Raw genomic sequence first — 22344 nt, forward strand, 5'->3', positions numbered from 1 at the left:
CCATCAGAGTGCAGCCCACAGACCCCAGGCTGCAGCCCGCAGACCCCAGGGTACAGCCCACCCATCAGAGTGCAGCCCACAGACCCCAGGGTGCAGCCCGCAGACCCCAGGGTACAGCCCACCCATCAGAGTGCAGCCCACAGACCCCAGGGTACAGCCCACCCATCAGAGTGCAGCCCACAGACCCCAGGGTACAGCCCACCCATCAGAGTGCAGCCCACAGACCCCAGGCTGCAGCCCGCAGATCCCAGGGTACAGCCCACCCATCAGAGTGCAGCCCACAGACCCCAGGGTGCAGCCCGCAGACCCCAGGGTACAGCCCACCCATCAGAGTGCAGCCCACAGACCCCAGGGTGCAGCCCGCAGACCCCAGGGTACAGCCCACCCATCAGAGTGCAGCCCACAGACCCCAGGGTGCAGCCCGCAGACCCCAGGGTACAGCCCACCCATCAGAGTGCAGCCCACAGACCCCAGGGTGCAGCCCGCAGACCCCAGGGTACAGCCCACCCATCAGGGTGCAGCCCACAGACCCCAGGGTGCAGCCTGCAGACCCCAGGGTACAGCCCACCCATCAGGGTGCAGCCTGCAGACCCCAGGGTGCAACCCACCCATTCAGGGTACAGCCCATCCCAGGGTGCAGCCCTCCCACCCAGGCTGCAGCCTACCCACCCCAGGCTGTAGCCCACTGACCCCAGGGTGCAGCCCACAGACTCCAGGGTACATCCCACCCACCCAGGGTACAGCCCATCCCAGGGTGCAGTCCACCCACCAGGGTGCAGCCCACAGGACCCAGGGTGCAGCCCACCCACCCAGGTTTTAGCCCACAGACCCCAGGTGCAGCCCACCCACCAGGCTGCAGCCCACAGACCCCAGGTGCAGCCCACCCACCCCAGAGCGGGGTCGTGCCCTCTTCTGTTCCACGGCCCCTCTGCCAGCCAGGTGGAAACCACGGGCCCCTACCCAGGGCCCACTCGGCTGGGTGCTGTTTAATAAACAGCTCGCACCTGCTCCAACACCGCCCCACAAGAACACTGCGTTTCGAGTTTTCAGTTCAAGCCCACAGCCCCCCCCGACAGCTTTCCGCGCACCCCCGGGTAAGAACCCCTGCCCCCGAGCGGCCGCCATCCCCAGGGTACGGCCCACTGGACCCCAGGGTGAGGCCGCCCGGCCCCGGGCCGCAGCCACGGAGCTCAGCAGCCAGGACCCCGTCCTCGCTCCCCGGCCTGCCCCGGGGCCAGGGGCCGGGAGCCGCGGGACGAGCCGCCTGCCCTCTTCCGCCACGCGGGGACCGGCAGGTGCGTCCTGCCAGCGGCCGTGGACCACCGACACGACTGCCGCCCAAACTCAGTGCAGTTGGTTCTACACCTCTGGGCACCCTGCAGCCACGGCACCCGACCCTGGTGGCTTTGGCTTGAGTCTGGGTCCCCGGCAGAGCTCACGGGCCGGCACCGCCCTCTCGGTCCTCTCTAACCGCCAGGTGAGGAAAGGCTGGCCAGGTGCACGACAGCATCCCGCTGCAGCCCCTGTGCCCCAGCAGGGAGAAAACCTGGGGTGAGCCCTGCACGAGAGGCCCACTAAGAGAGAACCAGCAACTGAAGCAATCTGGCAGGCGAGTGAGTAATGGCACCCGAAACTGAACGCTGATAAGGAACAGAGCATCTACAGCTATTCTTTTTTTATTTTATTTTATTTTATTTTTTTAAATTCCCCTCCCCTCCCCCGGTTGTCTGTTTTCTGTGTCTTTTTGCTGCGTCTTGTTTCTTTGTCCGCTTCTGTTGTCGTCAGCGGCACGGGAAGTGTGGGCGGCGCCATTCCTGGGCAGGCTGCACTTTCTTTCGCGCTGGGCGGCTCTCCTTACAGGTGCACTCCTTGCGTGTGGGGCTCCCCTACGCGGGGGACACCCCTGCGTGGCAGGGCACTCCTTGCACGCATCAGCACTGCGCATGGGCCAGCTCCACGCGGGTCAAGGAGGCCCGGGGCTTGAACCGCGGGCCTCCCATGTGGTAGACGGACGCCCTAACCACTGGGCCAAAGTCCGCTTCCCTACAGCTATTCTTGAACATGTGTGTACAGAAGAGAAACCACGCGTGCCCCCACTTACTTATACCTGCACGTAGGCTGTAAATAACACTGCCCTATTTCCTGGAGACTGAGGCATGAGTACATTTAAAAAAAAACAAAGGACAGTCTGTTTAGGCCCCGGCAGAGCACACAGAACTATAAAAGGAACTGCCCAGAATCTGGAGAGAGCATTCTAGGAAAACAACTTCAGTGGCCATCAGCAGTGAACGACGTAAACAAACAGTTGCCGGTCAGTTGTCTGTCTGCGTGGGGTGCACAGCAAAGCAAGGCGAACACAGCTATTTGGAGGGAAGGATGGCAAACGGCGGAGTGAAAAGGAAACGGGGCCAAGTCAAGGTCAGGGCGTGAAAACGAGCATCCCCCACTACTTCTGCAAACTGGACTCCCGCTGTGATGCGAGCTCCTGAGGGGCGACCGCCAGCCCCTGGATTTCAGCATGTGCCCCGCATGGCCTGAAAGGCGGGAGGCTCAAGTGAAGGGCAGAGCTGCTGACCGTCCGCCAGTCCTTCTGGACTCAAGGACTCGGGCCGCCTGTCTGTCCAGACCAGCTCGCTTTGGGATTCGGTCACTGTTTGGGTAACCTTTGTCACAGCCCCACGAGTCTGTTGGGAACGGAGCTTTCTTCTTCCCCCCTAAAAAAGAAAATCCGAAGTCATGTGCAGGTGTTATTTTTAAGAGCCAGTTCAGAACACGGCAATGAGAGCTGGCTGCCTGTGGAACTGGAGAACACGGTACAGCCCAGCTCCTGCCTGCAAGAAGCTGAATTTACGAACCCACAGGCCGACGCTGTACATCCGGAGGTTTTTAATATTTCACTGAAAGATGCGTAAGAGATGGGAGAAGCCGGCTCGCCCCTCACGCTGGGGAGCTCGGCATCAAGACACAGTGACACGTTCTGGTGTGAAGGCAACAGGAGTGACTCTCCCCCACACAGTACGACATTCACAACAAGAATACACGCTGCCACCTTGGGTGGGCAGCGGGCGGGGCAGTGGCCCCAACAGGTGGCCCAGCAGCCGCCCGGCCCGCTGCCACCTTCTGCAGCGCAAGTCGAGAGTCTTTAATCCCCTACCTTCAAAGGCAAACCAACCCCGGTGCCCAAACCACCACCACGACAACCATAATTACACCGAAAATTTAGAATCACCAGCGTAATCCAGGGCAGTGGGGAGCAGCAGTCCCCAAGTGGGGGATGACGGCCAGGTGTGGCACCTTGGGCAAGTAATTCAGCCCCCTGAATTCTGGTCTGCTCCAGCCTCAGTGACTGAGGCAGGACGATTCTAGGAAATAATGAAGCACTCTTTCACGCGGTTTGCACATAGTGCCTGATAAATGGTGGTTGCTATAATTGCTTCTAAATAAAAAAAAAAAAAATTCAAAGCTGAATTTTCTCCTTATTAAAATACTCTAGAAAAGGTCAGTGGTTGCCATGGGTTGGGACAGGAGAGGAGAAGAGTTCAGAGGGCCCGGGGAAGTTTCTGAGGGAATGGAGCTGTTCTAGTATCTCGGCTGTGGTGGCGGTTACACAACTGCATGTCTTTGTCGAAAGTCAAGTGGACACCAGCCAAAGTGCCTTTTAGTTGGTGCAAATTATACCAACAATTTTTACAAGTATTAAGCAAAGGAGTCAATTAATTCTGATTATCCCAACTAATAAGACACTTTAACTTCATTTATTTCTAAAATTACAAAGAAATCAAAGGCCTAGCAGGCTGCTTCCCATTTTTGGATCCAGCCATTAAATTAAAGGATTAAGCTATTTGTAAAAAAAAAAACAAAAAAAAATGGGGTGCCATCTGAACAATTAACCAAATCAACCGTTTCAAAATAAAACATGGGCGGTACTGAACTGTGTGATGAATTACGGAAAGAGAAAACGAAAGTGACATTTCCATTTACCAGATGACTTTAAGATGACAAACACGAGACTGACTTCTTCCTTAAAAAATCTGTAATGGGCCTCCGTAAACAATCTAGAAGGTGAAATGTTACTTTCAATAAGCGAAGGAAAGTAGAAAACCCGGGTAAGTTCTGCAATGTATTTCATTTATCTTCTCAAGGCACCTGTAACAAGTTCAAGGCTGCCCGGCGTCCGAGTTCTCATCCACGCTCTCGCCACACCAAGGAGCTCCTGAGTACAGAGCTACACATCTATCTTGGCAGAAAACGCAGCCTAACAACAGGTCCTTCCTCGACATCACGTTTACAAAAGAGATGGAGGCCTGAAGCCACCGGTTTACATGAGCAACGTAGTTCTGGTCAACCTCCCACCGCTTCTGCAATCGCCCCCCTTTCTGTGCCCACCATGTATCCCACGGAGGCCAGAATTTCTCTAATTTCAGAATCCCCACCCAAGAGGAATGTCAAGTGTGTAATGAAGATGAAGACACAGAAAAAGGCACGGGAAAAAAGCCCTACACTGCAACCCACACAGCCCCATCAATGCTGGCCTCCGCTCCTCCATGACCTCTGCTCCCTGCTCTGGCCCCACGTCTGGAATGACCCCTTGCTTCCTGACCCACTCCCACCTCTCCTCTCAGACCACCTGGCTGCACTCATCCCTTCCCCTGGAAATGGACGTCAGCGGTGGGAAGACGGTCAAGTGGGAAGCTACGGGGGCCGGGCCTCCTCCAGCTCACCCAGCGACAGGCAGGAAGCGTCTGAGTCAGCCGCGGAGGAGTCGCGTGGGGGAGAGCACGCAGCACCGGGGAGGAGGCTCCGGGAGGCTGGCGGAGCAGGGGCAGGCCCGCCGGTCCCGCCGCAGGCCCTGCCCTCGCGCGGCGGGCAGCCCCGGGGTCCAGCCCCTCGAGACACATACAAATCCAGCTCCCCAAGACGCGGAGATCGCGGGGGCTGACCACAGCCCACTGCTTTTGCCAGCTGAGGGCCCGGGCACAGGTGGTGAAGACGCCCTGAGGACGGACGCATCCTGGGAGCCGCGGAGGACGGGTGGGCTGCACACGCTGGGCAGGTCGGGGTGGGCTGCACGCACTGGGCAGGTCGGGGAGGGGCAGCTCCGGGAGCCGCGGAGGACGGGGTGGGCTGCACGCACTGGGCAGGTCGGGGTGGGCTGCACGCGCTGGGCAGGTCGGGGAGGGCAGCTCCGGGAGCCGCGGAGGACGGGGTGGGCTGCACGCGCTGGGCAGGTCGGGGAGGGCAGCTCCGGGAGCCGCGGAGGACGGGGTGGGCTGCACACGCTGGGCAGGTCGGGGTGGGCTGCACGCACTGGGCAGGTCGGGGAGGGGCAGCTCCGGGAGCCGCGGAGGACGGGGTGGGCTGCACGCACTGGGCAGGTCGGGGAGGGGCAGCTCCGGGAGCCGCGGAGGACGGGGTGGGCTGCACACGCTGGGCAGGTCGGGGTGGGCTGCACGCACTGGGCAGGTCGGGGTGGGCTGCACGCGCTGGGCAGGTCGGGGTGGGCTGCACGCGCTGGGCAGGTCGGGGAGGGGCAGCTCCGGGAGCCGCGGAGGACGGGGTGGGCTGCACGCGCTGGGCAGGTCAGGGTGGGCTGCACGCGCTGGGCAGGTCGGGGTGGGCTGCACGCGCTGGGCAGGTCGAGCTGGGCAGCTCTGGGAGCTGCGGAGGACGGGGTGGGCTGCACGCACTGGGCAGGTCGGGGTGGGCTGCACGCGCTGGGCAGGTCGGGGTGGGCTGCACGCGCTGGGCAGGTCGGGGAGGGCAGCTCCGGGAGCCGCGGAGGACGGGGTGGGCTGCACGCACTGGGCAGGTCGGGGTGGGCTGCACGCGCTGGGCAGGACAGGGTGGGCTGCACGCGCTGGGCAGGTCGGGGAGGGCAGCTCCGGGAGCCGCGGAGGACGGGGTGGGCTGCACGCGCTGGGCAGGTCGGGGTGGGCTGCACGCGCTGGGCAGGTCGAGCTGGGCAGCTCCGGGAGCCGCGGAGGACGGGGTGGGCTGCACGCGCTGGGCAGGTCGGGGAGGGGCAGCTCTGGGAGCCGCGGAGGACGGGGTGGGCTGCATGCACTGGGCAGGTCGGGGTGGGCTGCACGCGCTGGGCAGGTCGGGGAGGGGCAGCTCCGGGAGCCGCGGAGGACGGGGTGGGCTGCACGCGCTGGGCAGGTCGGGGAGGGGCAGCTCTGGGAGCCGCGGAGGACGGGGTGGGCTGCATGCACTGGGCAGGTCGGGGTGGGCTGCACGCGCTGGGCAGGTCGGGGAGGGCAGCTCCGGGAGCCGCGGAGGACGGGGTGGGCTGCACGCACTGGGCAGGTCGGGGTGGGCTGCACGCGCTGGGCAGGTCGGGGAGGGCAGCTCCGGGAGCCGCGGAAGCCCCGGCAGCCTCCTTGGGCATTTGTTCGCCCCCTTCCCAGGGCAGCTTGGAGCCAGCCGGGATGCCCTTGGGTGGCCCTGGCTTGGTTCCAGCTGGATGGACTGGTCTGGAAACTCCTCTCTGGTGTGCCCCTCTCACAGTTTGCCCTCCGGGCTTCAGCAGCTTCTGACGATGACAGCAGGTAAGGAGCTTGAGGCGAAGGCTCCCCTGCTTTCCACCCTGCCAGGGAACACACAGGAAAGGGAAGAGGACTATTTCCTGGGAAGTAGGGTGGGCGCTCAAGCTTCTCCAAACAGGGGAGCTGCTAAGGCCGCTGGCAAGCACAAGCCACGAACAACACACAGCAACAGAAAAGGCAGGGGGGACCTGACTTGCATTCGCCTTGGGCGGACCCCTCCTGGCCGGAGAGCTGACACCCAAGAAAATCTCTTTCAAAGTGGCCGCTGGTTACAAGCTCAAGAAACAGGCATCTCAGGGAATAAATCATGGAGCCAACATTTTAAAATATTAAAATGTACAGTGTGCAACAAGAGGACCAGGCAAACAAACAAACAGGAAGCGATGGCCCATCCAAAGGAAGAGAAAACCCAGAAAACATCAAGAAGATCAAAGTGTGGGCACACTGGACAAAAACTTTTTAAAAAACGGTCTTGGATATGCTCAAGGAGATGGAGGAAAATGCAGAGAAAGAACTAAAGGATATCAGGAAATAAATGAGTGAACAATACGAGAAGCTCAATCGAGAGAGAGAAATAGTAAAAAGGAACCAAACAAAACTGCCAGACTTGAAGTTCCCGGTCACTGAAATGAAAAAGTCCCAGGAGAGTTTCAACAGCAAATTAGAGCAGGCAGAAGAAAGAATCAGTGAACTTGAGGACAACACAACTGAAATCCCTTTGGTTCGGGAGCAGAAAGAAAAAGAAATTATAAAAAGCAAAAACAGCCTAAGAGCCCTCTGGACACCACCACAGGTTCCACCATGCACACCATGGAAGACCAGAAGGAGAAGAGAGAAAGGGGCAGGGTGAATACTCCAAGAAATAAGAACAGCCAGGGAAACGGACTTTGGCCCAGTGGTTAGGGCGTCCGTCTACCATATGGGAGGTCCGCAGTTCAAACCCCAGGCCTCCTTGACCCGTGTGGAGCTGGCCATGCGCAGTGCTGATGCGCACAAGGAGTGCCGTGCCACGCAAGGGTGTCCCCCGCATGGGGGAGGCCCCACGCGCAAGGAGTGCGCCCGTGAGGAAAGCCGCCCAGCGTGAAAAGAAAGAGCAGCCTAGCCTGCCCAGGAATGGCGCCGCCCACACTTCCCGTGCCGCTGACGACAACAGAAGCGGACAAAGAAACAAGACGCAGCAAATAGACACCAAGAACAGACAACCGGGGTGGGGGGGGGGAATTAAATAAATAAATAGATCTTTAAAAAAAAAAAAAAAACAGCCAACGTCCCCAACTTAGCAAAAGACGTGAATACGCACACCCAAGAAGCCCCCACAACACCAAACAGGACAAATGTGGAGAAAAATACACCCTACCACATACTGATCAAAGTGGCTAAAGAAAAGGACAAGGAAAGAGTTCTGAGAGCTGCTAGAGAAAAGCAATGCGTTACATACAAGGAAGTCCCAGTTAGATGAAGTGCCAGTTTCTCCTCAGAAACCAAGGAGGCAAGGTGTCAGGAGGTCGAAATACTTCAAAGTGCTGAAAGAAAACAACTGTCAACCAAGAATTTTATATCAGGCGAGAATTTCTTTCAAAGCTGAGGGGAGAGTAAGACATTTCCAGATAATCAAAAGCTGAAGGAGTCATCTCCACTAGACCTGCCCTGTAAGCAATGCTAAAGGGAGTTCTTCAGACTGAAAGGAAAGGACATGAGATGGTGGTTCAAAGTGGCATAAAGAAAGAAAGACTTCTGGTAAAGGTATCCATTTGGGTAATTATACATGCCAGTGCTATTTAACAGTATTTTTTGGTATGTAACTCCACTTCTTACTCTACTCCTTACAGGTGCTAAAATGAAAATACATAAGAAGTGTGATAAGTCCATGGTTTGGGGCATACAACGTACAAAAATATAATTTGTAACAAGTACAAAAAAGTGCGGGGGGACAAAGGAGTAAAAGAACAGTTTTTGTGTATGCCACTGAAGTCAAATTATAATATATAGTTGTTATATATTTAGGATGTTAAATTTTAAACTCATAGTAACAACAAAGAAAATACGTAAAATAGAGAGAGAGATAGAAATAAGAAAGGACTGAATATGGTACAATTTAAAAAGCCAAATACATGGAAAATTAGGCATTAACAGGAGAACTGGGGGACAAAAATGTTATAAGATTTACAAAGACTAAATAGTAAATAGCAGAATAAAGTCCTGCATTATCAGTAGTGATATAAATGTAAATGAAGTAAACTTGCTAGTAAAATGAAAGAGATTGGCAGAATGGATGAAAAAGCATGATCTAACTATATGCTATCTATAAGTGACTCACCTTGAATTCAAAGACATATGTAGACTGAAAGTGAAAGGATGGAAAAAAACATACCATGCTAAAGCAACCAGAAGAGAGCTGGGGTAGCTTTACTAACATCAGATAAACTAGATGTAAGTCAAAAACAGTTACAAGGGACTACTTTATACTGACTGAAGAAGAAACAGAAGGTCTCAACAAACAAATAAATACTAAAGAGATTGAATCAGTAATCAAAAACCTCCTAAAAAAGACATGACCAGGACCAGATTGTTTCACAGGGGAATTTTACCAAACATTCCAGGAAGAATTGACGCCAATACTGCTAAAACTCTTCCAAAAACTGAAGAGGAGGGAACATTCCCTTATTCATTGTACATCATCAGCATACCAAAGCCACATAAGTATAACACCAGAAATGAAATTACACATATCTTTCTTGAGTAGAGATGCAAATATTCTCAACAGAAAACTAGCACATTAAAAGAATTATACACCATGATTAAGGAGGAAATATTCTAGGTATGCAAGGGTGGTTCAACATAAGAAAATCAATTATTGTAATACACCTCATTAACAGAACAAAGGAAACAAAACACAATCATCTCAATTGATGCAGAAAAGGCATTTAACAAAATCCAGCACCCCTTCTTGATAAAAACTTAGAAAACTAGCAACAGGACACTACCTCAACATGATAAACAGCGTATATGGAAACCCACAGCTAACATAATACTCAATGGTGAAAGACCAAAAGCTTTCCCTCTAAGATCAGGACCAAGACAAGGATTCCCACTGTCAACACCATTATTCAACATTATTCAACACTGGAAGTCTAGCCAGAAGAGTTAGGCAAGAAAGAAATAAAAGGCATCCAAATTGGACAGGAAGAAACAAAGCTTGCCCTATTTGCCGATGACATGATCCTATAAACAGGAAACACTGAAAAATCTACAACAAAACTAACAGAGATGATAATGAATTCAGCCAAGTGGTGTAGTACCAAATCAACACACAAAAATCAGGAGTGTTTTTATACCCCTCTAATAATGAACAATCCTAAGACTAAATCAAGAGAAAAAAAATCCCATTTACAATAGCAACTACAAGGATCAGATGCCTAGGAATAAACCTAACCAAGGATGGAAAACATTTGTACACAGAAAACTGTAAAACATCACTAAAAGAAGTCAAAGAAAACGTAAATAATTGGAAAGACAACCAGGGTTCACAGATGTGAAGACTGAATATTGTTAAGATGTCAATCCTCCCCAAAATGATTTACCGACTCAAAGCAATCCCAATCAAAATTCCAACAACTTTCTTTGCAGAAATGGAAAAGCCAATCATCAAATTTATATGCGAAGGTAAGGAACCCAGAATAGCCAAAACCATCTAGACAAAGAAAAAACGAAATTGGAGGACTCATGCTACCCAATCTCAAAACTTATTACAAAGCCACAGTAACCAAAACAGCGTGGTCTTGCACAAGGAAAGTCAAAGACCAAATGGAATAAAAATTCCAATCAAGATCCCAACAACCTTCTTTGCAGAAATGGAGAAGCCAATCATTTAAATTTATGAGGAAGGTAAGGAGCTCTGGTCTAGTTTGCTAAGCTGCTTAAAAAGAATATGACAAAACGGGCTGTCGTTTAGCAATGGGAATTTATTCGCTTATAAGCTTACAGTTCTGAGGCCGTGAAAATGTCCACATCGTTAAGATTTACCTTCCTTCTGAAGACCGGCCCCCAGCAAACTTGGCCACATGGTGGCACCTGCTGGGCTCTCCCTTCTCTTCCAGGCGTCGCTGCTCTCAGCTTCTTGCTTCTTGTCTCCATGGCTTTCCCTCTAAATCTCTCTTTTAAGCACTACAGTAAAAGAATTAAGACCCACCTTGGCCATGCCTTAACTGAAGCAACCTTACTGAGAGGTCCTACTTACAGCAGGTGTACACCCACAGCAGTGGACTATCTTTAGAACACGCTTCCACCTGCCGCGAATAGCTAAAGGCATCTTGAAAAAGAAGGATGAAGCTGGAGGAATTCTACCTCCCCATCTTAAAACCGATTACAAAGCTACACTCATCCAAACAGCACGGTCTCGCCCAAGGGCAGACATACAGACCAAGGGAATCGCACTGAGAGCTCAGACGTGAGCCCTCACGTTTACGGCCAACTGGTTTCTGACAAGGTGGTAAAGACTCCTCGATCGTAAAAGAATAGTCTCTTCAACCAATGGTGCCGGGAAAACGGGGTCTCCAACTCAAAACGGATCAAAGACTTAAACAGAAGAGCCAGAGCGATGAGACTCCTAGAAGAAAACGTAGGGAGGCGTTTTCAGGACCTCGTGTTAGTCAACGGTTACTCCGACGTCACACCGAAAGCACAAGCAGCAAAAGAGAAGATAAATGGGACCCCATCAAAATGAAAGACTTTTGTTCCTGAAAGGACTTTGCCATGAAAGTAAAATGACAACCTACACAATGGGAGAAAATATTTGAAAACAAGGCATCCAATAGGAAATCCTTCGACTCAACAACCACCACCAAAAAGAATTTTTTTTAATTTAAAAATCAGCAAAAGACTTCTCTCCAAAGAAGTTATACAAATGTCCAGAAAGCCCATGAAATGCTGTTCAGTGTTACTGGCCATCAGGGAAATCAAAACCACAGTGAGATGCCATTTCATACACAGTAGAATGGCTGCTATAAAAATTTTTTAAAAAAAGGAAAATAACAAGTGTTGGAGAGGGTGCCCAGAAATAGAAACACTCGTTCAGCGCTGGTGGGAATGTACAACGGTGCAGGCACTGTGGAAGACAGGTTGGCGTTTCCTCAGAAAGCTAAGTATAGAATGACCACGTGACCTCGCAGTCACACTAGAAGGCTCAAACACGTTTTCACACCGGTTCCAAGCAGCATTAGTCACAACTGCCAAAAGATGGAGGCAGCGCCAGGGTCCATCAGCTCCTGAAGAGATGAATAAAATGCAGACTAGCCACACAGTGGAAGGGCAGTCAGTCATGCAAGGGAGGAAAGTCCTGATACAGCAACTTGGAGAACGCGGAAGGCATCCTGCTAAGTGAAATAAGTCAGACACGGAAGGACAAACGCTGGACGAGCTCAATGATTTGAAACAAGTATTATAAGCAACTTGGTAGAGTCGGAATCGGGAATGCAGGTTCCCAGAGGACACGGTGGGGATGGGAGCGGAGCTGCAAGGTACAGGACATGCATTGGGAACGATGGAAATATTTTGGTACTGGACGGTGGTGATGGCAGTACAACACTGTGAACGTAATTAAAGGCACTGAAATGTATTTCTGCATATGAGTAAAAGGGGAAATGTTAAGTTATATAGATATGTAATGAATAAATGTTTTTAGAAATTCTATGGAACTACACTATACAATGACTCCCTAAATTAAACCATGGATTAGTTAATAGTACAATTGTAAAAATATTCTTCCACTAACTGTAACAAATTTACCACAACAGTACAAGGTGTTAATCACAGATTGGTGTATGGCATATGGGAATCCTGTATTTTATGCATGATTATTTTGTAAACCCACAACTTCTCCAATTAAAAAAAAAGAGAGCATGAGGCATAAGGAAATCAAGGAAAGACATCAGAATTGCTTTTTCACTTTCTAACACACAAACTCCTGCTAAGATTTTTGTTATTTTTTTTAACACAAGTGTAAAATAAAGAATTCTGCCAGTCATGTGACAAAAAAACACGTGTGAACTAGTCACTGCTTCATGAAACTAGCTGTTATAGTAAAAGGCCTCTTGATTCTGTTAGGACTTTGTCTTGATGCTGTAAATTATATCTTTAGAAAGTATAACAAATCCCAAAAATCGTGATCCATTGTATTTAAGAAATACACAAGTTGAAAATCAAGGCAAGAAAAAGAAGTCAATTAAGTCATCTTAGGACAATTAACAAGCTATGCTACCAGCAAATCCAAAACCACCGTTTCAAAAATTAACAGAACTTAAAAGAGAAAGCAAGCATTCCTGATCATTCTGTCTTTTCTTCATTCATTCAGTAAGCAAATGTCTATTGGACCCTGCCTGTTTCTGGCACTGGGTGGCTAGAATTAACTGCCTTCATGAGAAAGGAGGAAAATGAGAAAACATCTTTCAAAGTTTCAGAATTCAGTATCAGCAGCTACGTCATTTCTAAACCAGTGACTTCTGAACAATTAATCATGTGCTTCTAAAGTCTTTAGCGAAGGAATGCTATCCTACCAACAAGTTTCTCAATCCATCTATCAGAAACACTGACACAACAGCCTTCCCTCTACTGTCCCTGGAATGGAAAATTAAAACATACTGTAATTTTTAAAAAGTTCCATTATGAACCCCACCGTGAAAACAAAGTGTGAACTTTTTACAAAAAGCAAAAACAGGCCCAAAAACCTGGGGGAGGGGATTAAAATCTGATAGAACCGTGTTTTCTTTGGAATGTTCACCTCCAGTTTCGTTCATGGAATATAGCCATGCAAAATCACCTCAAATATTTGGCAACCGGTCAGTGCAGGACTGACACCTAACTGTCAATATTGCTGGTTATCATTCACACTTGAAAGCAACTTTCACAGAAACATCAGCTACAGAGTGAGAGAAAATGTCAGCCACTGCAAGCTCCGGGGGCAAGGAAAATCCGCTCTCCTTCCCTGGGTTTAACTCTGCACGCGCCTGCAGGTAGCTCCCTTCTTGCTCTTTTTAAACCCTTGCCCACACATAAACTGTGCAAACAGATGACAAAGCGAAAAGCGGTTGCACAACTGCCTGTTACCTAGAGCAGGGAGATGGGATATTTGGCCCCACTGCTGCACAAGTTGGGAACACCACCCGGCATTTCCGGGGTCCCTGCAAGGATTCTGGAGGTCCACCCGGAATTCACACCAGCGTGCCCATCTCCTGCCTCTCCCACCCGCCCACAGGAAGGGTGGGTGCTCTCTGCTCTGCTGCTACCCGGCCTGGGGACCCCTGATTTCGGAAAGCGTCCCCCCTGCCGGCTCCAAACTCGGGCAGAGCCAGCTGCCCTTTGCTCAGAAACTCTATTTTCGCTCTTGGTGTCACGAACAGCATTTTTACCCTGCACACCCCAATGTAAGAGCAGAACGAAACCACAACAAACACTCCTTCTCTAGCTGGAGAGCCCCGGAACGGCTGCGGGCTGGCTTCTGCCGAGTGACACCACGCCGAGGATTTCAAAACCCGGCCAACTGCCCCAAAGAACTTCCACGGGAGGGCGGGGGCCGCGCACCCACGCTCCCGCGGGGCCGAGGGGCCTCCGCTGGCACCCGCGTCCCGCAGCCGGCTCCGCTCCTCCGGGTGACCGAGGGGCCGGCGCTCTGCGCCCTGGCAGGAGCGCCATCTGCGAGGGGCACCCAGACACAGACCCCACAAACCCGCCTTCCGGGGTGTCTAGGCAAAGGTCTGCCCCTCCTCGCCGAGCGCCCTTCACGCACAAAAGGTACCCTCCGGGGGCTCCCCAGGGAGCGCGCCCCGTCCCCGCAGGTGCAGGCCGGGCAGAGGTGACAGCCCCAAGTTCCAGCGCGGGGATGCGGGCGCGCAGCCCCGCGCCCGGGGACCCCCTCCCGGCTCCCCGCGCCGCCCGCGCCCCGCAGCCCCCTCCTCCCGCCCCCGCGGCCCCCCCAGGGGCGCACCCCGGGGCGGCCGAGCGCCCGGCGCCCACCTACCTTGATGATGCTGCTGCGCCGGGGCAGGCCGCCCGCCTTGCTGTCCCGCGGGAGGGCGCCGGGGGCGGCGGCGGGCGCGGGGCCGTGGGGGCCCCTGGCGGGCCCGGCCCGGGCGTCGTCGCCGGCCACGCCGAGGCTGCAGTCGCCGTTGGAAACCCCGCCGCCGTCACAGCGCGCCCGCCCGGGCCCCAGGCGCCCGCCCCCGCCGCCCCCGGGGCCCGCTTTCGGGGCGCCCCCCGCGCCCGGGCCCGGGCCCGGGGACGTGGGCAGGGCCCCGCCGGCGGCGCCCCCCCGGCCGCGCTCCGCCATGGGCGCCCGCGACCCGCCAGCACAAAGCCGCGTCCCCGCGTCCCCGCGTCCCCGCCGCCGCGGCCCCTCCTCCGCTCCTCCTCCCGCCGCCGCTCCTTCCGCTTCTCTTTTCGAAGGTGGCCGTGGGGGCGCCGCGCGCGCCGCGCCACGCCTCGGCCGCCGCGCCGGGGTCGCGGGCTCCCGCGGGGAGGAGAGGCCGCGCGGCGGCGGCGCCCCGCGAGCACCTGGCGGCACGCACGCCCCTCCCGCGCCGCGCCGGCCCGCAGCCCGCGCGGGCCCGCGCCCCCCGCGCCCCACGCGGGAGCGGGCGCCCTCCCTGGGGACCCGGCGACCCCGCGCTCCTCCGCGCGCCCCCACGCGGGAGCGGGCGCCCTCCCTGGGGACCCGGCGACCCCGCGCTCCTCCGCGCGCCCCCACGCGGGAACGGGCGCCCTCCCTGGGGACCCGGGCGTCCCCTGCGCTCCTCCGCGCGCCCCCACGCGGGAACGGGCGCCCTCCCTGGGGACCCGGGCGTCCCCACGCGGGAACGGGCGCCCTCCCTGGGGATCCGGGCGCCCCCCGCGCTCCTCCGCGCGCCCCCACGCGGGAACGGGCGCCCTCCCTGGGGATCCGGGCGCCCCCACGCGGGAACGGGCGCCCTCCCTGGGGACCCGGCGACCCCGCGCTCCTCCGCGCGCCCCCACGCGGGAACGGGCGCCCTCCCTGGGGACCCGGCGACCCCGCGCTCCTCCGCGCGCCCCCACGCGGGAACGGGCGCCCTCCCTGGGGATCCGGGCGCCCCCACGCGGGAACGGGCGCCCTCCCTGGGGATCCGGGCGCCCCCCGCGCTCCTCCGCGCGCCCCCACGCGGGAACGGGCGCCCTCCCTGGGGACCCGGGCGTCCCCTGCACTCCTCCGCGCGCCCCCACGCGGGAACGGGCGCCCTCCCTGGGGATCCGGGCGCCCCCCGCGCTCCTCCGCGCGCCCCCACGCAGGAACGGGTGCTCTCCCTGGGGACCCGGGCGCCCCCGCACTCCTCCCCGCGCCCCCACGCGGGAACGGGCGCCCACCCGGAGATTGGGGCGCCCCCACGTGGGAATGGGCTCCCTCCCTGGGGATCCGGGTGCCCCCACGCTACTCGGCGCGCCCCCACGCGGAAACGGGCGCCCCCCTGGGGACGCGGGCGCCCCCCGCGCTCCTCTCCGCGCCCCCACGTGGGAATGGGCGCCCTCCCTGAAGATCCGGGCGCCCACACGCCGCTGCACCCCGTGCCCCCAAGCCGGAACCGGGTGCCCCACCTAGAGATGCGGGCGCACCCCAGGGGTCGCGGACGCGGGCAAGCGCACGCGGCGGGGCCCCCGACGCCCCCATGCCCAGGACTCCCCGACGGTCACCGGCTGCGGGGCGGCGGCGCCGGGTTCTGGCTGGACCCCAACTTCCCTGAGGCCACCACGTGCCCCGGGGATCGGGGATCGTGCGGGGCGGTGACAATCACGGCCTAGCCGGGGTGGGGCAACAGCTCCTGGAAGGGCGGCCTGGACTCACCCACCGCGCCCCGTGGTTGTCCCCGCCTGGGCCCCGTGCTGTCCCCGCAAAGCGCGGGGACCTTCCCGCGCCGCCCCCCGACCCACCCGGCTCGAGCTCGCCGGTCGCCGCCGTCGAGGCCAGGCCATCGGGCTGCCGGAAAGGCGGCGCGCCCTGGGTTCCCCGCCACCACCCCTCTCCCCAAGGCGTCACCGGGCCCCCGGGCGCAGCGACCGTGGGGCGCGGGGCTCAGCGGGTGCCTTCCTCGCACCCCCGGCCCCTGCGTGGGCGACGCGCTCCCCTCCCACGCACTAGGGAAAACTGCCACCCGGTGCTGCGCTCTGGCCATCACCGACCAAAATCAGTTCCCATCCTTGGGGCCCCTGGACTGGGAACTGCCTCACCTGGTGGCAAGGATGCATAGGCCTCTTCCCTGCCCGGGTCCCTCATCCCGCCGCCGGAGTGCGGGCCACCCAGCCCCCGCGGGCCCTGGCCCGGGTCATCATTTGGGACCTGACCCTCCCGGTGTGGCCACGGCCGGGTGCACGCGTGGCCCACCTGGGCGTGCCCCTGCCCCGCCGCTCCGGGCACCACGTCCTCGCAGTACCGTCCTCGGCCCAGGCGCGGCCCGGCCTGCACAGCGGCACCGCGGCGCCTGCCTCCAGCCATTCTCCAGCTTCCCTCTACCCAGCTCTTCCTCAACTCGCCCTCCTCTTCCTGGAACCCTCTCTCCCCCCGGGGCACACAGGAGAGAGGGCCAGGGGTGAACTTACCCGGTTTTCATGAGGGTGGAGGCAGCCCCCCGGGCAGCCTCGGGAGACCTGCTTTAGCAGGTGCACAGCTGCCCCTGAAGCCAGAACACCTTCTATCCATAGCTGCTCTCAGGGGCTCCTCCTTCTTTGATCCTGTGCATTCAGGAGTTTGTAGCCCATCGCCTGGGCCTACAAATATTCTCCTGTGGGTGCACAACAATGTTTTTATGTTTCCATCAGTCCCATCCCTTTTCTACTTTTTCTCTAGTTTGGTTGCAAAATATTAGTTCTTTTTTCACTCTTGTCATCATCATTTTGCAGAAATTCATATTCACAAAATTCAAATCAGGTTCTTAGTCTGCCCTATCAAATGTACAGTCCTAAGAGCTTGTGGATATGGGGTGGGGAAAGAAAAAAAGGGAAGAAGGAAGCAGAGGGGCCTTTATTCTGGAAGTTTCTAAGTCTGATATTTTGAGTACATGCCTGGAGATCAGGGCCCTTTCTGCATTCGTATCTAATTTTTCCTGCATTTACCAGTTCCTAGTAGAATGCCGGGAGAGCCACTGATCTCTGACTCGTACGGTGAGTTTCCTTGAGTAACGGGGCCATCCTCGGAGACTTTTGTACAACCACCGTCTTATTTGCCTCGTGCCCTCCAAAACGACACCTATCCATCTCACTTCCCAATAGGTCAAACCAGGGAGACTTCGTTGAAATAGACTTGGCATTTAAATTAAAACGTTTCCCAAAGCATCTTGGCAGACCTGTAACTAAAGATGCCAGCAAGCCGGAGGCCGGTGCCAGCCTCCTCTTTGTCCCCCTAAGTGCTTGTCTCCCGCAGGCCGCCGGTGTCCGCCTGCCGATGCTCCAGTGTGTTGTCACACAGCCGAAGGCGCGCAGCTGCAGGCCCGTGTCACCCAGCCGGCGATGCTCCTTGGACACGCGCGCTGCCCGGCCCCCCACTGCCTTTTCAGCAGCTCAGCTCCGATTTCCTGCATCATGAGCCGCTCCGTAATCAAGTGTTTTCCCTCCCTCCTGCTTGTCTGCAGTCACTAAGTGATTGCTTTCCATTTCTCCTCTTCCGTGAGCGATGCTATTGAAGAAACTGTCGATATTTTGCCAAAATTCTTGCTGGAGTGTTTTAATGGCAGTGTGAAATTCATAGAAGTGAGAGGTGGGGGAGAAAAAGCAAAAATATCCTCAACAAATACTGCCTAATGGCTCCTTCCCACTAATTTTCAGAGCAGGGCATTCTGTCACTCTTTGCCAGACTGTCTTCTGGTTTTAACGTCTTTACTCCAATGTCTAGAACTTGAGCTACTCAGAGTGGCTGGCCCATAATAACCTCCCTTCAGCTTCCCAAAATAACACTGGCACCGCGCGCCATCCTCTTGCCATCACTTATGTTCTTGAAGGTTATAAATTCATCTCGAGTTTCCAGTTTGCATGCTCTAACGTTACGACTTCCCAAATTTTTCTGACTCACTGAGCACTCGGCCTTCAGATTATTTTCTCCCTTCGTGCATTAGGACGGTTTTCACTTCTCGAACTTCCACCTCACTTGATTTCCTGGATTTCTTTAAAGTCGTAGATCAGGCTCTGAGCCTTTGCGTTGGACTGCTCTCCATATGCTTAACGTGAGCACTAAGCCGAGCAGAAAGTGGGCGGCCAAAAGGAAATAGATAAGGCCCTGGTCCACCCTGGCCACCCATTTGCTTTCTGAGTCAATCCAAGATGTTGATTTTAATTTATCACGCTCCTGTAGCTTGAATTATGCCTATTTATTATGCGTCTTAACCACAAGAAATGCATAAAGATTGCTTTTCTTTTTGCGTTCCAGTGTGGCAAGTCAGACTGCCACAAGTTTTCCCTCTATAGTCTCCTCTCCTCTGAAGATCCTTCACCAGTTTTCCTTGGGTCTGTCTTCTACAAGGGAATAGGGCTGCCAAGAAGTTAGGTACTCTGGGAATTACATCGAACCTTTTCAGTCACTGAGGAACCACTGCTGAATGCATTTAATTCTTAGTGGCTGTTGAATTAGGTTGCACTTTGAGGGAATCCATTCATTACTGGGGATTTGATAAGACTATTCTGTTGGCAAAAGTAACAATATGATAGATGAATACAGTTCGCCCTAAAAATTACTGCTGCTTTTGACCATTTTTGTAAATGCCGTCTCATGATTTGATTGTATTTCTACTACATTATTACAGGAGTCACGGCAAACTGAAATGCCTGTGAACTGGTAGGTAAAGTAAGGCGTGAACCTTAATATATTTGTTTCCCAATAGTATCATAATTTACAGTTTATCAACTGTGATGTACTTTGCTTAGGAAATTTGGCTCCTCTTCGGTTTTCCAATTTGATAGTCATTTCCAGTATCAAATAATAATTTGATATTATTGATATAAGAAATATTTTACTCTCCTCTTACCTGGAAGGAGGGTGAGCCTGATGTACAGACTCGCAGCCAGGTGGGGGCAGCGATATGGAAGAGTGGGGACTCGGATAACCTGCTGAAGAGTCTTGTTGCCAAAAGGGACTCCTGGCTCAGGCCTGCCATCTTGTTTTTCCAGGAAGATAAACATGCGTGCTGTTAGGCTGGTTCGTTCTCTTGGGAGAACGACCTCCACGGAAGGAAAGGTCCACGTATTGTTCTTCGTAAGGTCTACAGAGGGGCCTATTTTCGACTCTCCCATCCTCCTACGTGGGTGACCACAATTTCCCGTCCACTCTCCAGCCGCCTCCACGCCGCCCAGGGAGCAAAGCGTGGCAAATGCCTTCGGAATTGTGCATTGACTTGGGTCTCCTCATCCTGGTTTCCGGGGACAGATGGACCTTAACGGTTGAAGGAGTCAGATATCTGACGACCATGTCATCTCACACTCCTGTGGTTTGCTGCTCCCACATCCAGACTCCAGGCCTGTCTCATGTCTGAAATCTTAAACTCAGAAGCCCATTGTCCAGCCGGAAACGCTGTTGTCCACTCGGCCTTGTGCCCTTATTCCCGAGCCCACCTGCCATCTTCGGGACGTCTGCGCATGCTCTAACCCCACCTGCACTCAGTGCAGCGCCATGTTCTGTACCCAGCCGGGCCTCGTCTCCACGCCTCTCCACCTGCTCTCACCACAACCCTGGGCCCCCCACACCCTCGTCCCCAGGTCCTTCCTCCTGCTCGGCACACACCTAGCCCTGACCTTCTCCTTACCTGCCCCCCAGGCTTCCCTGCTGAGCGGAGCGATTTCCGTCTTCTCTGGGGCCTTCAGAGACTTAAGGAAGCATTCTGACCCTTTGCTGATCGGCTCCAATGTCCATTCTCCAAACCAACCCTTTCCGAAATTGAATCGACCCACTGCCCCTCCACTCAGGAGTTGTCCTGGAACTCTACTTCACAGACAATAAGATGCATCAAGAAACAAACTGCTGGAACCTCCGCTCGCCCACTCCTCCTGCCTCTGCTCTCTAAGGCTCACCTCAGGTCAGAGGCCTTCTTACACCTTCTCGCTCTCTTTGCCCTCACACCAAACTGAAAGAGAAACACTATCCTTTCTGATTCCCACTGCCTTTCAGTGACCAAGCTCTGGTGACTGGATTTGATCCCACACTACCACGGCAACGATTCTTCCAAAGGTCAGAGTGGACTCCTAAGGATGCCCAAGGGCTACTCTTTAAAAGTCTTTATCCTGGAGGATTTCCTACTACGAACTTGCCTTCTTTCATTGCGGCTCTTCCCCTGCTGAGATTCCTGGCCTCGCTGTGCCCCCAGGAAGCTCCAGTTCAAAACACCTTTGTTTTCACTGACCCTGGAGCCCTCCTGCTCCCTCCTGTGCACTTTGTTCCTCTTGGGGTGCTCTGCTCACCCAGTGGCATCAGCCTCCACTCCCTGCACCCCACTGCGGCGGACGAGGAAGGTGGTCAAATCTACTAGACACGTCTCTCAAACCCACTGCCACCGGAACGGCGGTTCCTTGTCACACCACCCTTTGCTTGAACTCCTGCTGTAGCCTCCTGCTCCTGCCTGTCTCCAGCCCCTCCCAGCTCTCATCTGTTCCTCAAACGACCCTCAGAACTGTCCTGGGGGCTGGGGTTGGGGTGCAGGAGAGGGCCTCGTCTCAGCCTTCAAGGCTCCCATCGTTCTGCTTCAAGACAAGTTTCACGGTTCTGAGGAGAGCCACGTGGCCCATCGCACCCTGGCGCCTTCCGGCATCCTCTCCTGCCCTGACCTTGGCACTAGTCACACTGGCCTGTCCCCTGGACTCGCCAGGCGCCCCCACCTTCCGTGTCCTTGCTCGCGGTGGTGCAAGGCTTGGCGTCGGATTCCCATCTCTCCACCCCAAGAACGTAGAGGCGCTCTTCAAGAAAGGACAACTGTTTCCTTCTTTGAGAAGATGGCCCTCACCCCAGAACACAATAAATTCTTCTTCGAGGCCTTTAAAGCACTTAGTAGATACTTCTCTTATGGCCGGCACTGGACTAGAGGGTAATTCTTTCTTTATGAGCCTTTCCTCCATAGGAGCTGAGCTCAAAAGAGCACACGTCTTTTTTACGTACTGTTCAAACGCACAAGCGTTTGATGCTACATAGATTCACCTGCCTCTCCTTCGTACCAGCCCAGGACCTGCGATATAATCAATTCTCACTAAATTGGTTGATTTTAACTAATATGCCTTTTTTGGAAATCGATCTTTGCCCCTCATCTGCTTATAAAATCCTTTCCTATTTCGTAAGACCACTTGCCTTGCATCGGCTGAGTCTGTTTCGTTATTCCACGGCTTCCAATTTTTCCTCTATTTTTTTCCTTAGGATCTGATGCAAATATGTCCACATAGTCCTCTCCCAGGCAGCTGTTTCTATATTCTGTGAGTAGGACTATATTTGACCCTATGTGGGAAGGCAACTGGGGGCCTGGGATAGGACAGAGGTTTATTTTTAATGGTGCACGCATCACACTGCCAATTTTTTTTTTAAAGATTTATTTTTTGTTTGTTTATTGTCCCCTTCCCTGCCTCCGCCCTCAGTTGTCTGCTCTCTGTGTCCATTCACTGTGTGTTCTTTTGTGTCCGCTTGGATTCTTGTCAGCGGCACCCAGAATCTGTGTCTCTTTTTGCTGTGTCATCTTGCTGCATCAGCTCTCTGTGTGTGTGGCGGCACTCCTGGGCGGGCTGTGCTTTTTCCACGCGGGGCGGCTCTCCTTACAGGGCGCATTCTTTGCACGTGGGGCTT

General features: G+C 54.8%; 1 protein-coding gene and 1 long non-coding RNA gene across 2 annotated transcripts in view; one reads left to right on the forward strand and one right to left on the reverse strand.

Annotated features, from left to right (window-relative positions):
- The window catches only part of PLCL2 (phospholipase C like 2), a 197623-nt gene extending 182758 nt beyond the window's left edge, over positions 1 to 14865 (reverse strand). The window contains exon 1 of the mRNA XM_058290771.1: positions 14557 to 14865. Within this exon, the coding sequence (XP_058146754.1) occupies positions 14557 to 14865 (309 nt within the window). The remainder of the gene's footprint in view (positions 1 to 14556) is intronic.
- Positions 14144 to 21853, forward strand: LOC131277064 (uncharacterized). The gene is made up of 2 exons (XR_009184251.1): positions 14144 to 14330; positions 19698 to 21853. It is a non-coding gene; the product is annotated as an uncharacterized lncRNA (long non-coding RNA).
- The last annotated feature ends 491 nt before the right edge of the window (positions 21854 to 22344 follow it).

This window comes from Dasypus novemcinctus, chromosome 31, assembly GCF_030445035.2.
Source record: "Dasypus novemcinctus isolate mDasNov1 chromosome 31, mDasNov1.1.hap2, whole genome shotgun sequence".
Taxonomy (NCBI): Eukaryota; Metazoa; Chordata; class Mammalia; order Cingulata; family Dasypodidae; genus Dasypus; species Dasypus novemcinctus.